This window comes from Aphelocoma coerulescens, chromosome 5 (assembly GCF_041296385.1).
Source record: "Aphelocoma coerulescens isolate FSJ_1873_10779 chromosome 5, UR_Acoe_1.0, whole genome shotgun sequence".
In the NCBI taxonomy this organism is placed as follows: domain Eukaryota; kingdom Metazoa; phylum Chordata; class Aves; order Passeriformes; family Corvidae; genus Aphelocoma; species Aphelocoma coerulescens.
In genome coordinates, this window is record NC_091019.1 from 36,110,781 (window position 1) to 36,132,435 (window position 21,655).

Genomic DNA, 21,655 nt, shown 5'->3' on the forward strand with positions numbered 1-21,655 from the left:
TGACACAGAGGTTTTGAATAGCCCCATAGAATTGCCTTCCTTCTGCCACTGACTGTAGAGCACTAAGTCTTCCAAATTGGAGGCCAAAAACTGAGAGTGAAAATAATTCTGTTTCATTTTCCTAAACAAAATCTGAAAAGACATAAATGAGGACAGCCTCTGCCCTGTGGGTCTTATGATGGGAAGGCAGAGCATTTCAAACACTTTCCATAACTTTAGGAGAAGTTAGTAATTTTCAGTATGGCTGCAATGACTCTTTATCAAATCAATTAAACCTATATAGTGTTATAATAAGCACCATCTTTTTGTGCATGTATCTTTGTATTGGCATCATTACATGTGTATTTGTGAGGGAGTGAAGATGCAGTTCTATATATTTTTGAGGTTGAGTTTTTGTGTATACTCTTACAGTTACCAGTTTTTTATATAGTCATATTATGCAAATAAAGCACCTAATGCATATTACTGTTACAGGGCCAGTGCTCTAGTTTATTAGTATTTTTTCCTCCTTCTTTAATTAAAAGAGATTTTTAAGCCCTCTTTCCTAAGAAATAGCATCCTATTAAAAACAGCTTGGCACCTGAATAGCTGCTTGTCTCTATTTTTAGCTAACTGCTACTGAAAATGTAAGATGAAGAAGGTTTTTGTTTTGCTATATATTACTTGCTGAAAAATCAGATATATCAAGAATTGTCAGATACACTTTAGTCAAATGGGTCCTTCCAATTATGCTGTACTTTATACAACAAGAAGAGAAGGAACAAACATTAAAATTGCATGAGGTAAAACCACAGAGATAACAATAAAAGACAGGGAAGTGAGATACCTAATTTTATGTCTAACTTGTTTTTCAGATTATCTAGATACTAACTCGATTGATTTCCTTAAGAAACAATTAATTTCCTCAAATATAGGTGTTTATGCTGAACTTGCTTATGTGCCTCTTCAGTATAATTTAATGCCAAAGTTCTTGACAGATATTATAAAATATCACATAAGGAAAAAAAAAATTCACTCCTTGTCAGGAATGTAATTCCCATCCCTGTCTAGTTGTGTTACTTGATGCAGAGGGGGTGTTTCTCTGCATGGAAATTTATTTTTCTTCTATCTTTTTCCCTAATGGAAAATGAGCTTCTAGGTTCAGAGCTTGGAAAAGAATGGAATTTCCACCCTGTGACATTTTTCTGAAACCACTCTCTGTTTGTGAATATCTCCTTCTCTGCTGGTAATGGAATCCCACACAGAGCCAGTCTATACTAATGGTTTTAGTTGCTCCCAGCACCGCTTATGACTAAGTGCAAAATCCTCTCTTCTACCTCACTACCAACCCCATCCCCCCAGCGAACCACAAGTCTAACAAGAGAACCAAGTCTTTTTCTTCTAAGGTCTTCTTCATAGTGGAGCTAATTATACAGAAGACATGAACACTTCCTTTGAGAGGAAACAAAGTCATCATGTCTGTCTGTATGCTCAAAACTGCTGCACAAGTGTGTGTACCTAAGCTAGCTGGGAGTTCCTCCCAGTATTTTTACAGTCTGAGGGCTAGTAGGGTAGAAGATGATAAACTTGTAAAAATCTGTGTACATATTCTATTACTTTATAATATCCCATATTGTACCATGACACTGATTGTGCCGTAATTAAGCCTCTCCTGATGGGGAAGATCTTGGAAAGTCCTTGCCAGGAGTTCGAGAGAAAAACGGGACTCTCAGTCTTCGCTGCCTCTTGATAGTTGCTTATTAAGTCTTATCAGAGAAACAGAGTCACTAGTGTGACCCAGACATAGCACAAAGCAGGGAATGCAGGAGAAAGCCAAATTATCAAGGTTACACAGCCTTTTAAAGGTAAATTAACCAATGGTTATTAAAAACATATATTGTTTTTACTTTTCTGCCAATTATTTAGTAACACAGCCAGGAACTGCAGAATTCTTTGTCCAATCATCCCAAACTACTTTTACTGCAGAATATGGAGTAGTAGAAGAAGGTTTGCAGAACAACAACAATCCTCCATTTTGATGTTTTTTGCTTTTATCTATTTACTACATTAACAAACCCAAAACCTCTAAATTTTTCACCCTGTGACAATCTTACATAGTATTCTATCACCTAATTTACATCAGTGTAGTTTCTAGTTCTTCTCTAAGGGTAGGCAGTATTTTCCAAGGACGGAGGTGAAAAACAGTGTTGTTCAGGGGGGTAAAAGCCTTCAAAACAGGCAGAGAAATGTTCTCTGCACTCTGGGCTCCTACAGTACAATGCCACAGAGCACTGTGAAAGTATAAGAGCCCACTCTCAGAAATGTGTTCATTTCAGGCAAAATCTGAGAGGTTTACAATACGAGAGTTCTTGTCCTGCAAACTCTTAATGAACATGAAAACTCACCTGTTTTTTGAGTTGGAAGTGAATCAGTTTGTGTCAACACAGTGCAATCCCTGTTCTAGCCAAGGGATCCTTCTGCTGTGTGTGTGTCACTCCTCCTGTGCAAAAGCTTCGGAAGTTGTCAATTAGCCAAGTTCTGAAAACAAAGTGCTGGCGTATTGCTCCAGGGAGATGTACCATAAACTTGGCATAAGACAATATAAACATAAATTTCTCTAGAAATAAAAATGAAAAATTTTCATAATTTGCACAGTTGGTTTCCCCCAAAAAAACCCCAACCTAAACCTGTTTTCAGAGAAAAAAAAGCAAGCAAAAAACCCCACCAAGTCTCTCTGACTCCTGGATGGATTTCTCATTCCTAACTGATAACCTTCTAATCTTGTGGCTACTGATACTGATATACCTTTCTGATTTCTAGTGTTTTCTTCCAAGTCAAGAACGATTTTTCTGGGTTTGCTCAATGTGGCACGGCCAAGACAGTCGGGGCTTCTGGTTCCCATGTTGTTTGTCCAAATTTGTTTCATGCTTTCTCATCAAAGTGAAGATGAGATGAAGCTCTACCAAAAGGACATGATATTTATTCTATTCAGTGATTTGGACAAGTCTTGGGAAGAATGAAACAGTCTTTCATCTCACCAATCACATGCCACCTGGACCAAAAACATGCAAATTTTTAAGAAACAAATGAGATTCTTGCCTTTGTTCAGGCCAGGTACTTGGAAAATACCAATTCTAATCAATCCAATGAGGTGCATATGGTCTCCAGTATGACCTGCATTCAGGTTTTTTTTGTAAAGAACTTGTTTCTTTCAGTAAAATATGAGTAGTTGGTTCCCTGGCAAATATTCTGAGCAGCCTTAAAACAGCAATTCAAAACAAAAATCAGAACTGAAAAAAATAAACTAGGAACTTACTCTTATATTTATTTCTGCATGCTTTGGCACGTTTTATTAAATTCTTATTTACAGATTCATATATTCTCAAATGCTGATAATGAAAAAAGGTACAAAATTTAGATGTGGTAATGTCTGGAAATACCTTCAAAAAACAGCCTCAATTTAAAAACCTCTTTTTGCTAGCAGTTGACTGATAATGTACCTACTAACATTTGAGTTAATAATGTCTGGATTTACAATCGTACTTACTCTGGATTACACACTTCCCAAGTCTAGTATTTTAATTTATTCCTCAATGACTAATGCAATTAATTGTAGCTATACATTAGCCTACTTGTAACACATCAAGATGGTAGTATAGGAAATTAAGAGCTAAACCAAACCCAAACAAACTGTGGTATGCTATATATAAAGCATTGCATGCCTGACTCGATAATCCTTGTAACTGAATTTTCCAAAGAGCCTACAGCAAGGAAGAGCCTAATGGGCCCTTTAATTTGAAATTAAAATTAGATGTTGTTTGTGCTTTGCAGCATCCTTACTATACTGCAATGCTGGATGACTGGATAAAGTTGTGCTCCTGCTCACTTACTAGAGAAAGCATTCCTAAAAGGAAGGATGTGCATCACAAAATGAGTCCAGATTTCAGACAGCATTACGATTTGTAGCAGTTTGGATTTAGGTTCAGAATGACACTGCATTTTAGGCCACTTTAAACTTTCAATACTTAAAAATTAACTAAATGCTATGTTGTCAGGGAAGCCATTTTTAGCATCAAGGAGAAATACAAGAGTATCTATTTAAAGATTTAACAAGGTTAAATGGAGAAGAATGTTGTTTAACAACTACTTTAAGAAAAAAATCATCAATCTCAGTGGTAAATGGTCTAAGTTATTACATGTAAAAGTAACTCATTAAAGAGATACATCTAAGTGCCATTCTTTTGCCAACCAATGTTTCAATTTAATTAAAATGTTCTCTTGCTTTCAAAGCCACACAGAGTTTCTGGTGGTTTTGTTCAGATGTGTTAAAATCCCCACTGATCTCTTTTTATCTATTTATATTTTTTCAGCCAACAACAACCCGACATTACCCGTATGTGCAACATATGAAAAGTAAGTGTTATTTTCCACTGAAAATAATAAACTCAGAGAGGTTTTCCTTTGGTAAACCTTTTAAAAACAGCTTTTAATTAAAGAGAAGACACCTCACAGGCAAGTTTTACATATTTTTGAATGTTCTATTACTTTCAAAATTATTCTTATCTATATAGCAGTGCCTGATTATTTTCCATATTGCTAGTCTTCTTTTTAAAAGCTCTTTGTCTAATGGCCTTTGATGTTTCCTTACAGCACTTTTTGTTCTTTTTCTCTCTTTTCATTTTAGTTCCAATACATACTCACGATGTAAAGGGAACATCTATTTAAGATCTCCTCAGAGCCTAAGGATAGGTATTTTTTCTTTGGGTCAATGCTGAGTGACATAGCTTCTTCTTTAATAAAGAATTACAAATCTCAGAAACTGCTGATAACACCTGAAACTTTATGTACCTATCTGTAATAATCTCTGAAAATTGCTTCTGCCAATTGTAGTGGAGATTGTCTCTTGAATATATAATTAAATACTGAATGAGAGGCATGTTAGGCTCTCACTAAAAGTGCTTTTTTTCTGTTACAAACATGCGCATTCCATTCTTCTCTTGAGGGTAAAAGTAGATAGAAATAGGAAGATACATAATCTAGTCTGTTCTCATCTTAGTTTTTGACACCCTGTAGGAAAATAATATTTGGGCCTGTGCATTATCGGATGCACTCAGCAAGAGATGTATCTAATTGGTTATGGTCCACAGCCCTGGTCTTTCATCCGAATGCTTATGTATACAGTGGTGTGGTAATCAGAATGCAGATGATGACTCTAGACAATTTGCTAGAAGTTAAGTCTGATTTTTTAACTGAATTTTTAAATTACAAGTGTTACTTATATGGCTAAGTTTAATCAGTGAATCATGGAGATTACAAGGTACAGAGTTAAATTCTTAAGAGATAGCAAATAAATTACTACTCTGAGAGAAGAGTGAGAGCATGGAAGAGAAAGAAGAAAAGGGAAACTAAAGAAATATTTCTAATAGGATAAATTTTGCATTTGGTCAGCAAGTCCTGGCAACTTTTTAAATAACATGCAGTTTTGTCTTTTCTACACAGAAATTTACTCCTTTCTCTCCCTCAACTAATTTTTTCCAGGAGTTAAATATAATTCTCAATTGCAGAATTTACTTTAAAGATATCTAGTCTGATTTGTCAGGTGTTACGTGCCATACAAACAGAAAGTCTGTCTGCTGAAGAAATGTAAATTTTCACTTGCCTTTCATACCTAAAAGAAGCATATGCAAAAAGAAAGGTATGTTTTTACTTGAATTAGTTCATCTGCTAAAATGGCCAATTTTTACCTTCTCTTTGAAAGGAATAGTATCAAAAAATGACCCTTTTGGTTAAAGCATATGGCAGGTGAGTTGGGTAGAGTAATGTAACATGAAGTGCATGAATGTACGAATTTTAGCTCAAATCCAAGACTTCAATAAACTTCTCAAATGCACATGTGCAACCTGCAGCACCTTACAGTGTGAGAAAAGTTCAGGTCTGACTGTTCAGGAGTTCTGACTAAACAGAAACTACTTGCACATGACTGAGAAAGAAAGTTGAAGAAGAAACTGGTATCTGGTGATGAGGTTAATGCTCTTGTTTTGTCAGATTTTACAAAATCAAATACCTGTCAGGCACGAAGATTTCTCAGAAGCCCATTCTAAAAGCACCTACCGGATCACAGTTTTACAAGCGCTTATGCCTGCAATGTCAAAATCAAAGCAGAGCACATAAAGGCAGACTAAAACCACACCTTAAAAACAATATTCCTGCCTTTTTTTTTTTTAATAGGATGGTAAGTGCAATGCTTATAGGGTTAGCATTTTGTAAGTGTTATAATCCTTATGATTTTCCATAATAAGAAATTATTTTTTTCTTGTTTTTAACTAGCAAATGGCAAGTATTTGCGCTGAAATTCTTCATGCTGCTGTTTACTACTAGCTGGGTATTTCTGTAAATTTCAGCTACCAAGACAGAACCATCTCTGAGAGTAAAATTGAACGAAAATACATCATATGGTCTGCATTAAATTATGTCCTAGACTTGTGTAGACTGAAAAGATTAAATAATAGGATCAACCTATAATCAGTCTTTTCAGACTTTGTTAAATTCACCAAGATGATGGTGTGGATTTTCTTGCCCTGATTAAAACTTGTTTCATCTGGTAATTTTGTAATGATTACAGCCACTTTTACCAAACTGCATTTCACAGTTAAGCTGTTTTGTCTCCCCAAGCAATGGTCAGTCATCTAGTGTCCAACACAGACATACTCTATGAGTCATTGCTCTATGAGGAAATTATTCAAGTTCATTCCTTGTGGACTCAGGGTGGTGCATGTCCCCCTGCTAGGTTAAGCCAGAGCATCAGTGTGAGTCATTCTGTGAACTGGAGGGCTTGAATGATTTATGTTAAAAAGAAAGAAAATATCCACAAACAGGGCATATCAGCTGTCTGATGTCATTCACAGCGCAGTCCCACGGTCACTTATGAGGCAGGGGACGTGGAAAACAGCACCGGAGTAATGGATGTCCAGCCATGGCAAAGACAACAGTGCCTTACACTGGCACTACTGCTGAAGCCCTGTGGAGGGGAATTAGAGCCTGTGTGGGCTTATCCTCTAACTGAGGCTCAGGCAGACAATTACAGTGACTGATTAGAGCAGCAATCAAATTACACTGATTCAACCCTGTCAGGTAATTAAGTACTTTGCCTAACTTGTATCTCAGAATCAATTCAGTTTCAACCCTTAAAAGTCACCTTGAGATAAAACATTGCTTGCAAAAACATCTCTACTTGATAGGGACAAATTGGGTGAAAAGAAATATGGTCTTTTGCTACAGCTTAAACTAATGTTATAGAACAAATGGAGGATTTTATATTAAATTGCCTCTGCCTTACAGTTCTGCAATCTATGTATCATTCAAGACACAGAAAAAATAAGGCACCTATGATCTGACTTGTAGCAGAGCTGAGTTTCCTCAGCAGTAGTGATAAATATGATTTTAATATAAATTTCTAAATATTTGGAAAACAAGATTATAGATATCTTACATGGGACATACAACATTATTTAACTGTTTGCATTTTATTCTTAGCACTTTGATTTTTCTTATCCCAACATAAACAGGTTTTCTTTCAACTTTTACTAAAATTAATTCATAACATCAGAAATTGTAAAATGGAAGCTAATTTCTGTATTCAGTGCAGACTGCAATAAAATGTAAATAACTCTTGGAGCAGTATACTACAGAAAATAGAAAACTCCTTGTAGGACCATGCAACTATCAGGCCTAATTTATGCTATGGGTTGCTAAATCTAACCTGCAATTGCAGCCTACCACGTAATCTAATTATTTTCCTAAATGTTCCAAATTGATCTTCAGGATTACTGCACTGCTTGCCCACAGTAGGAAAAGCCATAACCCATTCATCTTTAGATTTTACTGAACATTTTGGCAGAAACTTCTAATGCCTAATCTGAATCTTGGAAAGTTTCTGTTTTCCTGCTAACATTTTTCTTTTAGAATGAAATGTCATTTATTCAGCTAAATGAACAAGAATTTTATGATAGATTGGACTAGAGCAGAGAAATGGAACACATCCTTCTGAAACATTTTTTTCACTCTGAAATCATCTTTCTTGACCTTGGATGCCTAGAGCTATTGTAGATGAGATAGCTCCTGCCCATCAAATAACACAGCTGCTTTCCAACACTACTGCAGCCATCGTCACCTGGTACACCTGACTCTCCCACAGCCATATCACACCAGTGACTCATAAATAATTCTGTGATCCCCACCACAGCTGTTTCCAGTCAGTAAGCTCACAAATTAACAAACTCTCAGTAGTCCTGAAGAATACTTGTACTTGATATGAATTAATTTTCTTCCTTGTATATGATTCCAGTTCTTTCAGTCACGCAGGTCTTCCTAGACATTGCAGCCACCTTCTGTGCTAGTGAGAGATGTGTTCTGCTGTCAGCAAGCTCCATTATCACACTCCCTAGCTTTTTAATGAAATGACAAAAGAAGTATTGTTTGAAGACTGACCCTCTAAGAGCTCCAGTAATAACACCACGTAACAGCACTTTCCATTTCAATGCCACTTTCCCCCCTCACAATATTGTGCTCTCAGTAATTAGTGAACACTGATTACCATGTGCACTGAAGGTACAGTCATCATGCAGGAGTCCTGCAGAAATAATATGTTCTTATTTAGGTACACACTGTCTATTGATGCATGTTTACCTACAGACCAAAATAAGCATTTATATAAATCAAGGGGGGGTTTTATTAATTAAAAATATCTTTTTCTACTGCACTAACACTAGTTGAATCTGAAAATACTAAGATGCAGAAGAATTAAAATCTCTTTTTTTGCTATTATTAGGGCAAAATATTTTGTTTCATAAATAATGAAATATTTTTTGAAGTTTCATTTTGAAAAATCAAGCTGGAACTAAATTTAAAAAAAAATTGAAAAGACCAAATGTTTCAAATGCTACATGGAATAAATGAATAAAATCACAATGACGTATTTTTTGTGAATCCAAACAAAGAAAATATACTTTGGCTAAAAAAAAAAGTATTTTGCATTGACATAAAATGAATGTACTTTCTGATTGTTTTGATTTTGCAACAGAACCGAAAAAGATAATTCACTTAACCAACCTCTGGTTTTGAGAAAACATGAATTCTGGTGGTCTCATATACCAACCCCATAACTTTGCAGATTTGGTGTTCTTTTACCACAGGTTTTTCAGGACAGAAATTAAAATTAAATAGTAGTGTGGCCAAGATAGCTCTGGTCCCACAGCTCAGATTTTGTCACGAGCATAAATTCTGGAGAAAGTTGGACTAATAGAGGAGTGACAGCACCAGGAAATCTCCCCAGTGTCTGCCAGGAAGCAGTTAATGCAGGGACAAACTCAGTGCCATGTGCATAAACAAGCCTGTAGCTCTGAGATGAAGACATAGAAGCATGTATCAAAATCCATATGCATATTTGAGATGATTTTTTTCACTGGTCCTCAGAAAAAGCTAGGAGGAGCTTGAAACAAATATAAAAACCAATTAGAGACAAGCAACAATGTTGACAGAGTCGGACAGTAGGGGAAAAATACAAGCCAAGGAAAATCACCCAGGAAACTACTGTTTCACATGCATATGGCAGAAATAAAAAGTTGTTTACTGAAATGGAAAAAAAAAGTCATGTGTCTGTTCGACATCGTGTGCAACACTACTAAATATTTATTTAAAGGCATAAAATGTCATGCTGTTTTGCATAATTAACTACTGCCAGAAATACTTCTTGAATAAAAAAATTCTACACATTTGATCATTATATACTTAAAAAATCCACTTCTAACAGATACTTTATATGTCAGAGTGATCACATGTACCCTAGCAACCACAGTGTTATTGAAATTCTACATACAAGTGGAGGAGTCATTTTTAGTTACAAAGTAAGTCTAATGATGAATGTTTAATAAATGGCAGAATCAGTAAGCTATGAGCTAGATTTTATAAATGTGCAAAGCTTGGTAAATTACACTTGTTCATAAACTTGCTGATAAGAAAGGATAAATATCTGTGCTTTTTTTTTTTTTCAAAAGAATGTTAAGTAATATTTTCTGTGTTTTCAGGTTCTTTCCCATATTTATCATCTGAAGATTTTGACACATCAACTTCACTTATCTCAGGTGTAAGGATTTGTCCTAAAAACATACATCATATCTCTCTTATCCTGCCCAAGACCTGAGAAAGAGTCTTCTCTGCTTCATGTTCAGATTTTTGGGTACAAGTGTCATGTATCTAAGTGACAGAAAACATCTGTGTGGGGTATTTTATATGCCTTTCCCGACACCAGTTGCCTGGTACTTCAGCTCTTTGGTATAGAGGCATTACCCATTTTTTTAAGAACAAACTCTTCTGTAGTTAGTGCACAAAATTTGCACAATGTGCTGCTTCGAAGGTCACAAAACACTTGAAAAGAAAAAAAAGTGGAAATAGAATTAAGCCCCAAAGTGATTTTTTTTCCATTTAGGAGATCTAAAGTTTCATGATAGTACTGTTGCATTCATCACAAGGTTGGACTCCTTGGGATTCTTCCCTAAGCAGCAGCCTAAGTACAAAATAGCCTATAATAAAAGCTTCAAGTACTTATGATGAAAATACAAGATTTGAGGTTGAAAGGAAAGAGCACTGATGCATTCCAGAATGCCAGTTCTCACATTCCTAGCACAGACAACATATTTGCTTCTCATTACTCCAGGCCTTAATCCTCAGTTTAACCATACTCGTTGCTACTCTCTTTCGTGCTGATTTGCATGCAGCCTCAGTTAATGCCGGCTTAGAGGAATTGTTTAGTAATTGCCTGTTAATTCATGTTGTGTATGCTAGTCGTATCTCACAGTCAAAGCTTTTTTCCTCAATTCTGATTATGAATCAGAAACAAATTTTGATTAGTTATCAATCAGATAGGAAAAATTATCAGAAGTTTTTGAACATTGGAAGTTCCTAAAATAGTGCATGAAAGAGAAATAGACCTTTGTAAACCCTGTATGGAAGAAAGAGACCTTAAAGTAATTGGAGGAAGAAGGTGACTCTGTCAATATAAAATTTGTTGCTGGTTTAACATAAACTGAGAATGATGGACATCTAATCCAAACTAAGATAAAGTTTCACTGACTGTCCCTCATAACTTGCACTGCTTTGTGGGATCACTGCTGTATTAGTCCAAAGCACAGCACACATTTTTAATGCAAAATGAGACTGCATCAGTTATGGTGAAACCAAGAACAGTTTCTTAATAGTTCAGAGCCCTTATTTATGGATGTTAAACCTAAGGCACAAATCCATAGTTTTAGTCTGTGCTGAAAGAAAAGCAGAAGTAAACAGTATGTCAGAGAAGCAGTGTGAATGAAGTCCCTTTTTCTGATATAACTGGGTGTAGGGTGTGGGGTACCCTTACTACTTTATCACAGAACCCATCCCTTGATCTGCTTATAGTAAGGTACTGAGTAAGATAGGTTTATATAGTTCTTCTGAACTTAAAAAGTCTATTTCAGTTACCAGCCCTTGCACCACCAGCAACCAGACAGAATTTCTAAATGCAGTTTTTATCTCAAATTAGAAAAAAAAAAAAAAAGACAGTACTTCCTTCCAAGGATCCTTGCAATTTTTAAATAGTCAAATAAATGATTGCTTAAGAAAAGAATCCTTAGGAAGGGTGCTTAAGAGCAGAAGAAACTAGTAATTTAGATTAATTCTTCATAAGGAGAATCTTATTTGTTTTTTTTTTCATTTAAATGATCCAGAAAAAGTGGTACCAGCTTAAATTTGGCCAGTCAATAAACAAATCCCCTCTAATCTGTAGGAATATTTCAAAAAGTTAACTGTGAACAGCTCTGGTTTTTGGTGTTTTGGTGACTGAAGTCCTCAGATATTGTTTCTGTTTTGGTTAATTATACAATAATGAACAGAAGGAATGTTGCTGTATTAATTGATTTTTGGAGTGTTTCATGGGCATCAGCATGCTAAGCACTGTCAAGACATGGACAAAGTGCTTGTTCCTCCTTGACCATACTGTTTCTAAACAGGCAAAAGGGGAAATGAGTTGAGGGAGAAGAGAATGTGACCAAAATTACCCAACTCACAAATAGCAAATGAAGGATTTCCTGCATTTAAGCCCGATAAGCAGTGAACGAAGCTGTTTTTACATGTAGGACTTACAGGGGAAAGGAAATACTCCATTTTTTTTTTTTTTCACTTACTAGAATGTGGATATTGTATTGGATTAGGAGAAAGAGTTTTGAGTTCTCTGGTTTTGTATCTTGTTTTCAGTCTGGTTTGTTAAGGAAATGAAACTTGTGCAATCACGGTGGGTGTGTATGGGTAGCTGCACACATGTCCTGGTAGCAGCTTTTGAATGTGTTGGCAAACTGTAGCAAGTTGGACACAAAGTATTGGTCTCACAGATAACGTAATTCAAAAGTCTTGGTCTCAAAGGTAATGTAATACAAATGTTGTGAAAATGGGGACAGTTGTAGGTGCCAGGCTGTAGCCTGATAGCATGAAATTCATGTGACACAAATCATACTACTTTAGTTTTGATGTTAACAGAACCATGCACCTTCTTCAGTCATGTTTTAGAGGTTTCCTCTGTATTAAGAAATTAATTAATTAAAAACCCAACAACAAAATGAAACCTCATAAAACAATGCAAAATTAGGAACTGAGGCTTAAAGGAAGAAAGCCAAATACAGTCTTATTCATAATAAAATAATGAACTAGAATAATGCTCATGGATGGATGGTACCAGATTTCCAAATTTTCCTTCAGAGAGTAGAGCTGGTGGCATCAGAAAGCTTCACTGCTGTACTTAAAGGAAGAAGGAGGAAACAGAGATGAAAACAGGGATAAAGCTATGCTCATGACAGAGAGAATATTTATCTTAGTGATCTCAGATGTCATAATGAGGCAAGATCTAATCAAAAATATCAGCATAGAAAAGGCCTCGCTTGGGGCTCAAGGAAGGCAATGATTCAAGTTCTAACACTAGAATATGCAGTTTGAGCATGTGTCTCATGTTAGAACTTACTTGCTTCTTTACAAGCACTGCTCCCTGTCCTGCTGGTGAGATACCCTGCCAAGAGGGTGTGATGGCAGCTGGAGAGCAGGTACATATGTTTCATTTGAGTACTCCTGAGCAGGTCAGAAATTTTATTTCCCCTTTTAAAACAAGTGTTCCAGTATAATTCAGTTCCCCCTGCCTCACCAATGTGAGCAGCCTTCAACCAAACCAAGGCACACAATTTCCATTGTGTCATACACATTCATTCACCATATGAATAAAATGCAGTGAGAGAAGCTAAGACCTTTTTACATGGGATGAACTAGGGAACATTTTTATTCTTGTTGCTATAGTAATGACTACAGCTAATTGTGCAATCACTGCGATTACGCATTTAAAAAGGATGGTACTTTCAAACAGTAGCAATACAACTGCAATGTGAAAAAGTGATGTAATCAAGGAAAGATGGAACATAAGTCAACAGAATGCTTAAGACATGTTTATTGGATTATGATGAAATATTTTAAAGAGGAAGTCTGACTTAGTTAAGATCTATCATCAGCTTCTTACATTTAAAATCAGCATTTTGCTCTTTCACAGCTTTTTTTTGTGACCTTAACCATGAAACACTGAGTTGACTAACAGCTACAAACCATTTTAGGGGCTTGGCCATGGAACAGAATCCAAAACCTAAAGTTACTCAGATTGACCACAGACTGCATTCTGAGCTGAGAGCAAATGAACATAGTTACTGGTCATTCTTTCTGATAGATGATATCATAAAACATCATTTGAGGTGAGGAAGAGGTCTTTGTTGAAAGGAGGCACTTCCTTTAATTTGAGGTTATGGAATTTGTTCTGAAGACAGATTCCCTTCAAAGGGAAAGGAAGTTAACAGTCTGGTTTTGTAATGTATTTAAATTCAAGGGCTCAGGTACTAGGACCCCTAAGAGAGATGCTCTCACTCATAGAGAATGCTCTGACACTCATGATTCTATTATGATATGCTACTGAACATTGACAGTGGTATATATTAACCATTATATTTTGTTCAGTACTGCTACAGCTACTCTCCCTGATTAAAACTGAAGCCAACAATAGATAGGGCTTCTAATCCAGAAAAGCGACAGTAATACTTGACAAAATTGCTATTCTGAGTGGTCCTTAAAACAGGAAACAATACACATTGCTTTAAAGTTGAAAAGGTAAGGAGATATAAAACTGGGAAAAGGAAAGGATCTTAGGAGTTCAGGAAAATTTACATAATTTTAGGTCTAAGTAATTGACATTGCTCTCTATTCATTTTGCATCTAGCTACAATGGACCACCAATGTCCATTTGCTCTCTGCTTACTTAAAATTTTCTTTATTGCATCAATTTTCCTGATCGTGTTCCAAACAGCATTTATTTCAAGGTATCTATTAAATCTAGGGAACTGAGGAGCAGGTTTTACATTCCCTTCCTCTAAGTCTAAGTCTCATGGTATCAGCAGAGGAGTGTTAAGTATTCTCCTTCAAAGGGTCTGAGAACAGTTTTGCTCCCCCACCTCCTCAAGGAATGTTCACCATTCACCCATCATAACCGTAAGGCCTATAGAGACTGACCAGTGTATCCTGATGATATTCTTCAGGGACAAAGTAGAAGTTCAACAGAGTACTGCGATGTGTAAAAAATTTTGTAAACAGCTTTGAAAAAAAGACAGGATTTTTTCTAATTTGCTGCAAATATATTATGAAATATCAGTTCTCTTCAGCTGAAAAGGAATCAATTAAATTACTTAGTCTACCACCCTTCCTCCTGGACAAGTGGAACAAAGAGCCTTCAGGTCTAGCCATACGTAGACAGACTAACTGAGAACAAAAGAGCACATGAGAGAAAAATGGAGTCATAGAGAGCTTAATCTTTCCCTTCATTCACACACATGGCTGGTAAATTTACCATTTGCAGCCCACACGAAGACTATTTTTTTCCTTTTAAATAACGGTCAGTTCATTCTTGTACCAATAACAGCAGAAGAGAGGCAGCCCTTGGCAGCCACTATCACCTGTAGCCACACTTTCTTAGCCTGGTTCTGCTTCCTTCTGATCCTCCAGAACCATGGGCTCGATGAGTTGCTGGAATGGGTTTGAAGGAAGATGCTCTTCTTTCCCTATCCTCTCCCTTTCTTCTCCATATGACTCACATAATGAGCATATCAGAGAAGCAGAAAGAACAGCAAGCAAAACCTCATGAGAAGAGCAAAGAACCTTTCCCTTAAAGCAATGGAACAGGAGAGTCCCTCAATATAGAAGAATGGGGCTTGTCTATGTGGCATATCATGTCCACTTATATTTGCAGCGTTCAATTCAGTGCTCAGTTCAAATTAGCACAACCTTGCATTTCAGGGTGAACTCCCCTTGGAAAAGGTTCCTGCCCTGCAGATGAGATCAGAAAGGGTAGACAAACACCACTTACCACACCCACATTCTGTGAAACCCCAATGACTACTCCTCATTTCTTCTCACCCCACAGTCAGCAGGAGCTGTCACTCCTACTTGTTCACACAATCCCTGCCACTGACTTTGTCACTGCAAATAAAAAGGGCAAAATTATTATCTCTGACCTTGAACACTGCAGCAGCAAAATTAAATTTTGTCCATTCAGTTTGGAAATTTGAAGCAGCTCTGCCAGAAACAAAGCACATGGAAATCATGCCTGCATTTCTTTCCATCTCGAAGGAGCAGTGTAATTTTAGAAAAAAAATAAGTAAACATCACATTAAAAAAACCAAACCCCAACACTTCTGGAGACCAACTTTCATCCTGTTATCCTTTCAAAGGGACTGTTATATCCACAGCAATTTAACTGTGAAACCAATTTTAAGATGTTTAAACAATACACTTAGTATATTTCTAGAGAGTGATGTCTGGCCTCTTGCTGCTGACCAAGAGATATCCTGTAAAGGAAGTAGCTAATCACTGTCTCCTTGGAAAATGTTTACAAAGGGAGTTTGGGATGATGTTATCTACATCCTGTTTAAGTAGCTATTTTGTTCTTTTAAATCAGATGGTGAACCAAAAAGAAGCATTCTTAGCAGTATTGTTATGCTTTTCCTTTCTGTATCTTGAGTTTCTAGATAGTTATTTCAAGGGTACCAGCTGTTTTTCACCTTATCTATCCATACTTTATACACCCATGTTTTAAGAAATAAGGTGTTTTGTGCTATTCTTATCAAAATCAGTTGGTAAACTGTATGTACACGTAAGCAACCGAATACTAATAATGTTAATTCTGAAGGACCAAAAAGGAAAGAAAGCTACCTTGCTATGGACTACTGGAGGGAAATAAAAGTTATGATGACAACGCTGTTGTACTCAGTTATACTAAATAAAAAACTTGTCTTTCCCTGATATCAGAATTAAATGTGATTTTGGTTTCATTGATACAGAATACAGATTTCAGTTTGCTATATCATGACCTTTCACTGCATATCCCCCCACTGTGTGCTGCTTTTGAAATTCATGAAGGAAATCATATCTTGTTTTATGGTCAAAGGCAATATTGACACCCACAGACATGAGATGTGAATTTTGAAGTTCACAAATCTTCAAGGGACCTCTCTGCATGGTTACACTGTCATAACTGCAATGGCTTAAAGACACAGTCAAGACAAGATTTTTAGGTATAGATAATGCATTTTATTAGACCAGGTAGTATAATATAGGACAAAGTACAAAGATTTCCAGATGTTGCGGTTTTTAAAGTTTAGTAAATTTTAGCTTTCAACATGATTTCCTATAATACTATTGCATTCTGTTTGGGAGGTCTGGATGGATGAGCAGCTAGATACACACCTGGTAAAGAGCAGTTTGAATGGTCAGGCTCGTGGGGTAGATGTTTTACTGTAACTGGAGACCAGCAGTGAGTCGCACAGGGGTCTATGCTGTGACCTGTCCAGTTTAACAGTTACCAGCAGTGCTGGGGCAGCTGGTGCAGTGCTCTCGCCTCAAGCTGATGCAGGCAGCATCAAATTGGGATGACAATTCAATACACTTGAGGCCAGGGCAACCATCCAGAGAGACCTAGACAGGCTGGAGAAACGGACTGATCAAGGACAAATGCACAGTTCTGCACCTAGGAAGGAAGAGACCCTTGCAACCAATATAGGCTGGGTACTGGTGAGCAGGGAAGCAGCACCGCTGGAAAGGAGGTGGAAGCAGGCAGAGGCTGCACACGAGTCAGCAGTGTGCCCTGACAGCAGAGAGGGCCAACAGCACCCCGGGCTGTGCTCACAGGCACAGAGCCAGTACACAGAGAGAAGTGATTACACCACCTCTAGATGGATCCAGTTCTGGGCGCCCCAGCACAAGAAGGACATTGACAAACTGGACTGCCTTCACCAGAGGGCTACTGAGATTGTTGGAGGCCAGAGCACTTGTCCTGAGAGGACATGATGAAGGAACTGGGCCTTTTCAGCTTGGAGAAGAGATGGCCTTCAGGAGAGATGCAAGAGCAGATTGACTACTTCTGAGAACGCTATTGAGAGGGAGCCAGGTTTTTCACAGCAGTGCATAGCAGGAATATGAGAGACAACAAATAAAGCAAAACAAGCAAAGACAGTAATATGATTTTTTTTTTTTTTTAAATTTTCAAGGGGTTTTTTTAACCATGAGATCAGTCAGATATTCTAACAGGTTGGTCAGAGAAGCTGTAGAGCCTTCAGACTTGGAGGCTTTCAAGATCCAGCTAAATAAAGCCCTGAGCAACCAGGCTTCATCCCCCAGCTGGCCATGCTTTGAGCAGAAGGCTGGACCTGAGGTCCCTTCCAAACTCAGACATTGTGTGATTCTGAGATTCTCTACAGAAACCCTTGTTAAGTCTACTCAAAATCTTGTAGCTTTTTAACTGTGCCAGTTGGTCTGATAAAAGTTATTGCCTTTACCCACAAGCTATGTCTTGCCTATAATTTCCAAGACTAAAACCCACAGATATTCCATAAAGTGGCAGCATGTTTACACCTACATGGGTCATTACTAGGACTGGACTCATTCAATCCATCCCGCAGACCTTTGGCATTTGAAGTGGACAAACTTACTCACCGTAGCTGTACCAATCAGCCTCAGTGTTCACTGAGAATGGTGGTGAATCCACGGCTGGCAAGTAACCCAAAAAATGCTCTGGCAAAATCAAAACACAGCAAGTCCAAGTATTCCATGTTCTACTCTAGGTCCTGGCAGTTTTTCTAAGCTTGTCCTTTTCTGCTTTCATGAATTCTAGTCGTGGCTCTCTTTCACCTTGTTCAACTAAAGGCTGACTGGTGGATGCTAATGTTTAACTGAAGCAACCCTTACAGAAGAAATGTCAGTATAGAGTAGCGAGAGAATTACTCGAGGTCTGATAACCTCAATGGGGTTATCAGACCAAAACCTTCACAAACTCTGCTACTTTCCAAAAATGAAAATGTCTGATAAATTGGTGAATGTACCCAAAGCCTAGATCATCCTGATCAAAAGGGATGACCCAGGCTTGGAAGAGACACAAGAACCTCTCCACTAGCTCTAACAGAAATCAACACACCAGCAAACTGTTTTAAGAGTTTTAAGAGCTACAAACTTCAATTATAACAGAGAAGTACATTTAAATGATACCTTAAATAGGGCTGACAATACGGGACAGAAAAACTTCAGATGAAGTTTCTCATGTGCAATTGCTAGCAGGCTCTCACTGAGGACAACTTGTTAAATCCAATGACTCTGATTACTACCTAGTTTGCATAAGATTTTGCAAAGGTGTTGACTTTTCATACAGTGACTCTTCTTAGGTTTCTATTGCTATTCTTCTTCCCAATTATGTTAGCAAGCTTTTCTCCTTTCCTGGAATTGCTTCATATACTATATTATCTGGCTTGCCTCTCTAATGTTGTCAACTCACCCTGCCACATATCAGATGCTCTGTCAGTGCCAAGGAACCTCCTCATTCATGATCCCCCACCACAAGGACACAGAAAAGCTTTCAGAATGAGGCTGTGCTTTTACAATGATCTATGTTAAACAGATCTAAGTGAACACTACTGGAAAAATGTGTGGTCTTGCTCTCTTGCCACTGTTTGGTTGTGGCAGCAGTTGAGCTAATATGAGTGGGTGGTGAAATGAATTAAATAATTAGTACTGTATGGCAGAACATGTACAATTTTTATTTAGGTTATGTGAGTTTATTTATTTGCTTGGATTAATTTTTGTGTTCAACCCACTGTTTGGTAGTACATGCTCTACTAGTTGGCCCATTGTAAGGAGCAGGTATGGACCTAGCTAATTGAATGAGCTTAAAATAGATTTGAAAACACAACTTTAGGAAAATTATTTTTACTCTAATTAAAGGTCAAGCCATGTTTGTGGACTTGCAGTAACTTGGAGGGAAAAACTTGTATCTTGAAGTACAGCTGAACTTCAAAGATCCAGCTTGTCATGAGGCAGTAAGTTGGTTCTTTCACTTGGTTCCAATGGTAAAATCCAATTTATAAGTTACTATTGTTGCAAAATCTTTCAGGAATTTGAGCACAAGTGTACAAAAATGCCTAGCTGGTCATGTTCCCTTGGGAGCACTATGGTCCATCCTAGCCATTGTCATCTTGCAACTGTTAGTATGCTCCTTTGGATCATAAGTTATACTTTAAAGCAATTAACTACTGATTGAAGCTCTGAGAATAGAAGAAATGTCTTACCTTTCCACAGAGCAAACCTCTGATCCTCTGAGAACACAAACCAAGCATGAATCTACTTTACACTAGGAGACCATTTCAACTGGAGAATGTCACATTCAAGGATCAATGTCAGACTGCTGTCTGGGCATGTAATTTACAACTGAATATTTGTATGAGATTGTGTACTGTAAGATTTACTTATGGATTACCTTCAGGCCACAAAGCTGGAAAGCACTCTTTCTGTCAAACCTCCATTTATTTGTGTATTATGCATGCATGTGAACTTCTCAAGGAAAAAGTGTTAAAGAAAAAGGCAAGATGGGTGGGATGTAGTTCTCTGAAGTACAATTCAGTCAGTAGATTGGCTTAACAACACGGCTGCCACAGAGCACGAGATGTGATCTTGGATATATATTACTGTATTTGTGTTTCTTAAATGACAGTGACCTTCAAGCTCTATGCTAGGAATGAGCTTACAACTCACTAAAAAGAATGTCACCTACTGAATGTGATTGCCAGGAATATGTAGGGTGTTTCCTTTTACCTGGAAGCAAAAGTCAGGTTGCCCCAGTCCCTGTTGTGATAATGGTATTTATCACTGCCTCCGAGAAAAGCCAGTGAGCAAAACTGATCATTTTGGAAACCTGAAGAGAAATGTGCCCTGATTGTTGGCAGAAAATTACTTTGAATACCTGAACCTTGTCTGTTAGTCTTAAAATTAAAGAATCAGTTTATGAAATCTGTGTGAATCTTGGTGTGAGGCACATTGACATTATGATGACTAAGCAATGTTTAAAAACCTAAACTGAGCTCTAAAACAAGATCTTGATAATGCAGCATCTCTGGGACTGTACTTTTGCACTGCTCCGTTGAGTGTATTTCTCAACAAAAGACTATTTGGGCAATCTATAAGTTACAAGATACAGGGTAACTTTTCCCCTTCAGATTTCTTGCCTGGCCATTTCTTCTCAGAAGTGGAAAAGTTGACAACGTCAAGTTGGAAGAGCTCTCAGAAACTCCTAATCGTGATACAAGAACCATGAAAAACACTGAGGCCTCTTTCCTTGCTCTGCAATTAAACTAGAGGAACATTGTAAGGTTAAGCCTTTAAAATGGCAATCGTCAACGTGGGCATCTCAGTTTTGTGCCTCCACCTCAGCATCGCACAGAGGCTCACTTGGTGAGCCAGCCGCGTGTCCCACGGGGAGAATGACCCGGGACCTGCCCGCCGGGCTCGGTGCGGAGGGGCCGGCTCGCCCCACGCTGCAGCCGCGGCCGGGCGAGCTCCGCTGGCGCGGCTCAGCCACGCGTGAGCCCCGGCAGCTCGGCCCGCCGTGGGGAAGGAGCTTGCTCGGAGGGGCGGAGAGGGGAGGAGAGGAGAGAGTAGGGGAGGGGAGGGCAGGACCTGCCCTGCCGGGCCGAGGAGGTACCGTGGAAAAAAGTTGCGGCAGCTTTAGAGCCGGGCGGTGAGAGTCGGGAGCGCGTGTGGGTACCTGGTAAAGCCGGCGGCTTCAGAGAAGAGCAGCCCTAGCTTAGTACTTCCTCCTGCCGATAAGATCTTCGCCAGAGCTCGTCACGGGTGGCGGCCGCCGCCGCCGTCGCTGCCCTACTTGAATCGGTTTCAGACTCCTCCCGAGACGGGAGCGGGAGAGCGGTGAGGCGGGAAGGAGGAGGCGATGCGCGGGGCCGCGCCGCTCCACCCGGCCTCCTCCGCCGCGAGCCCCTCTCCCTGCGCTGCTGGCAGAGCCGGCCGGCCGGCGGAGCCGCGGCTGGAACCGGCATGGGGACCTTAGGCAAAAGGAGAGAAAACCAGTGAGTTTGCCGTGCTGCTTTATGTCCCCGTCGCCCCCCGTCCCGCGGCGGCGGGTACCGGGGTCCGTGTCCCGCCACCGCGCCTGAGAGCGTGCGGTGCCCGGTGCGGCGGGCGCGGCTCTCCCCGCGGCGGGGCTGGCGGGGTTTCCGTGGGGCTCGGGGGTGATACTGCG

The 21,655-nt window shown here is 38.7% G+C and overlaps 1 protein-coding gene across 3 annotated transcripts in view; it reads left to right on the top strand.

Annotated features, from left to right (window-relative positions):
- The first annotated feature begins 21,100 nt into the window (after window positions 1-21,100).
- Window positions 21,101-21,655, top strand: part of RASGRP1 (RAS guanyl releasing protein 1) — a 39,373-nt gene continuing 38,818 nt past the window's right edge. For all 3 annotated transcript variants that reach the window (XM_069017691.1, XM_069017689.1, XM_069017690.1), the window contains exon 1: window positions 21,101-21,482. Coding sequence is in view for 2 of the 3 variants with exons in the window: in XM_069017689.1 (XP_068873790.1) it covers window positions 21,451-21,482 (32 nt within the window). In the remaining variant the exon portion in view is untranslated. The remainder of the gene's footprint in view (window positions 21,483-21,655) is intronic.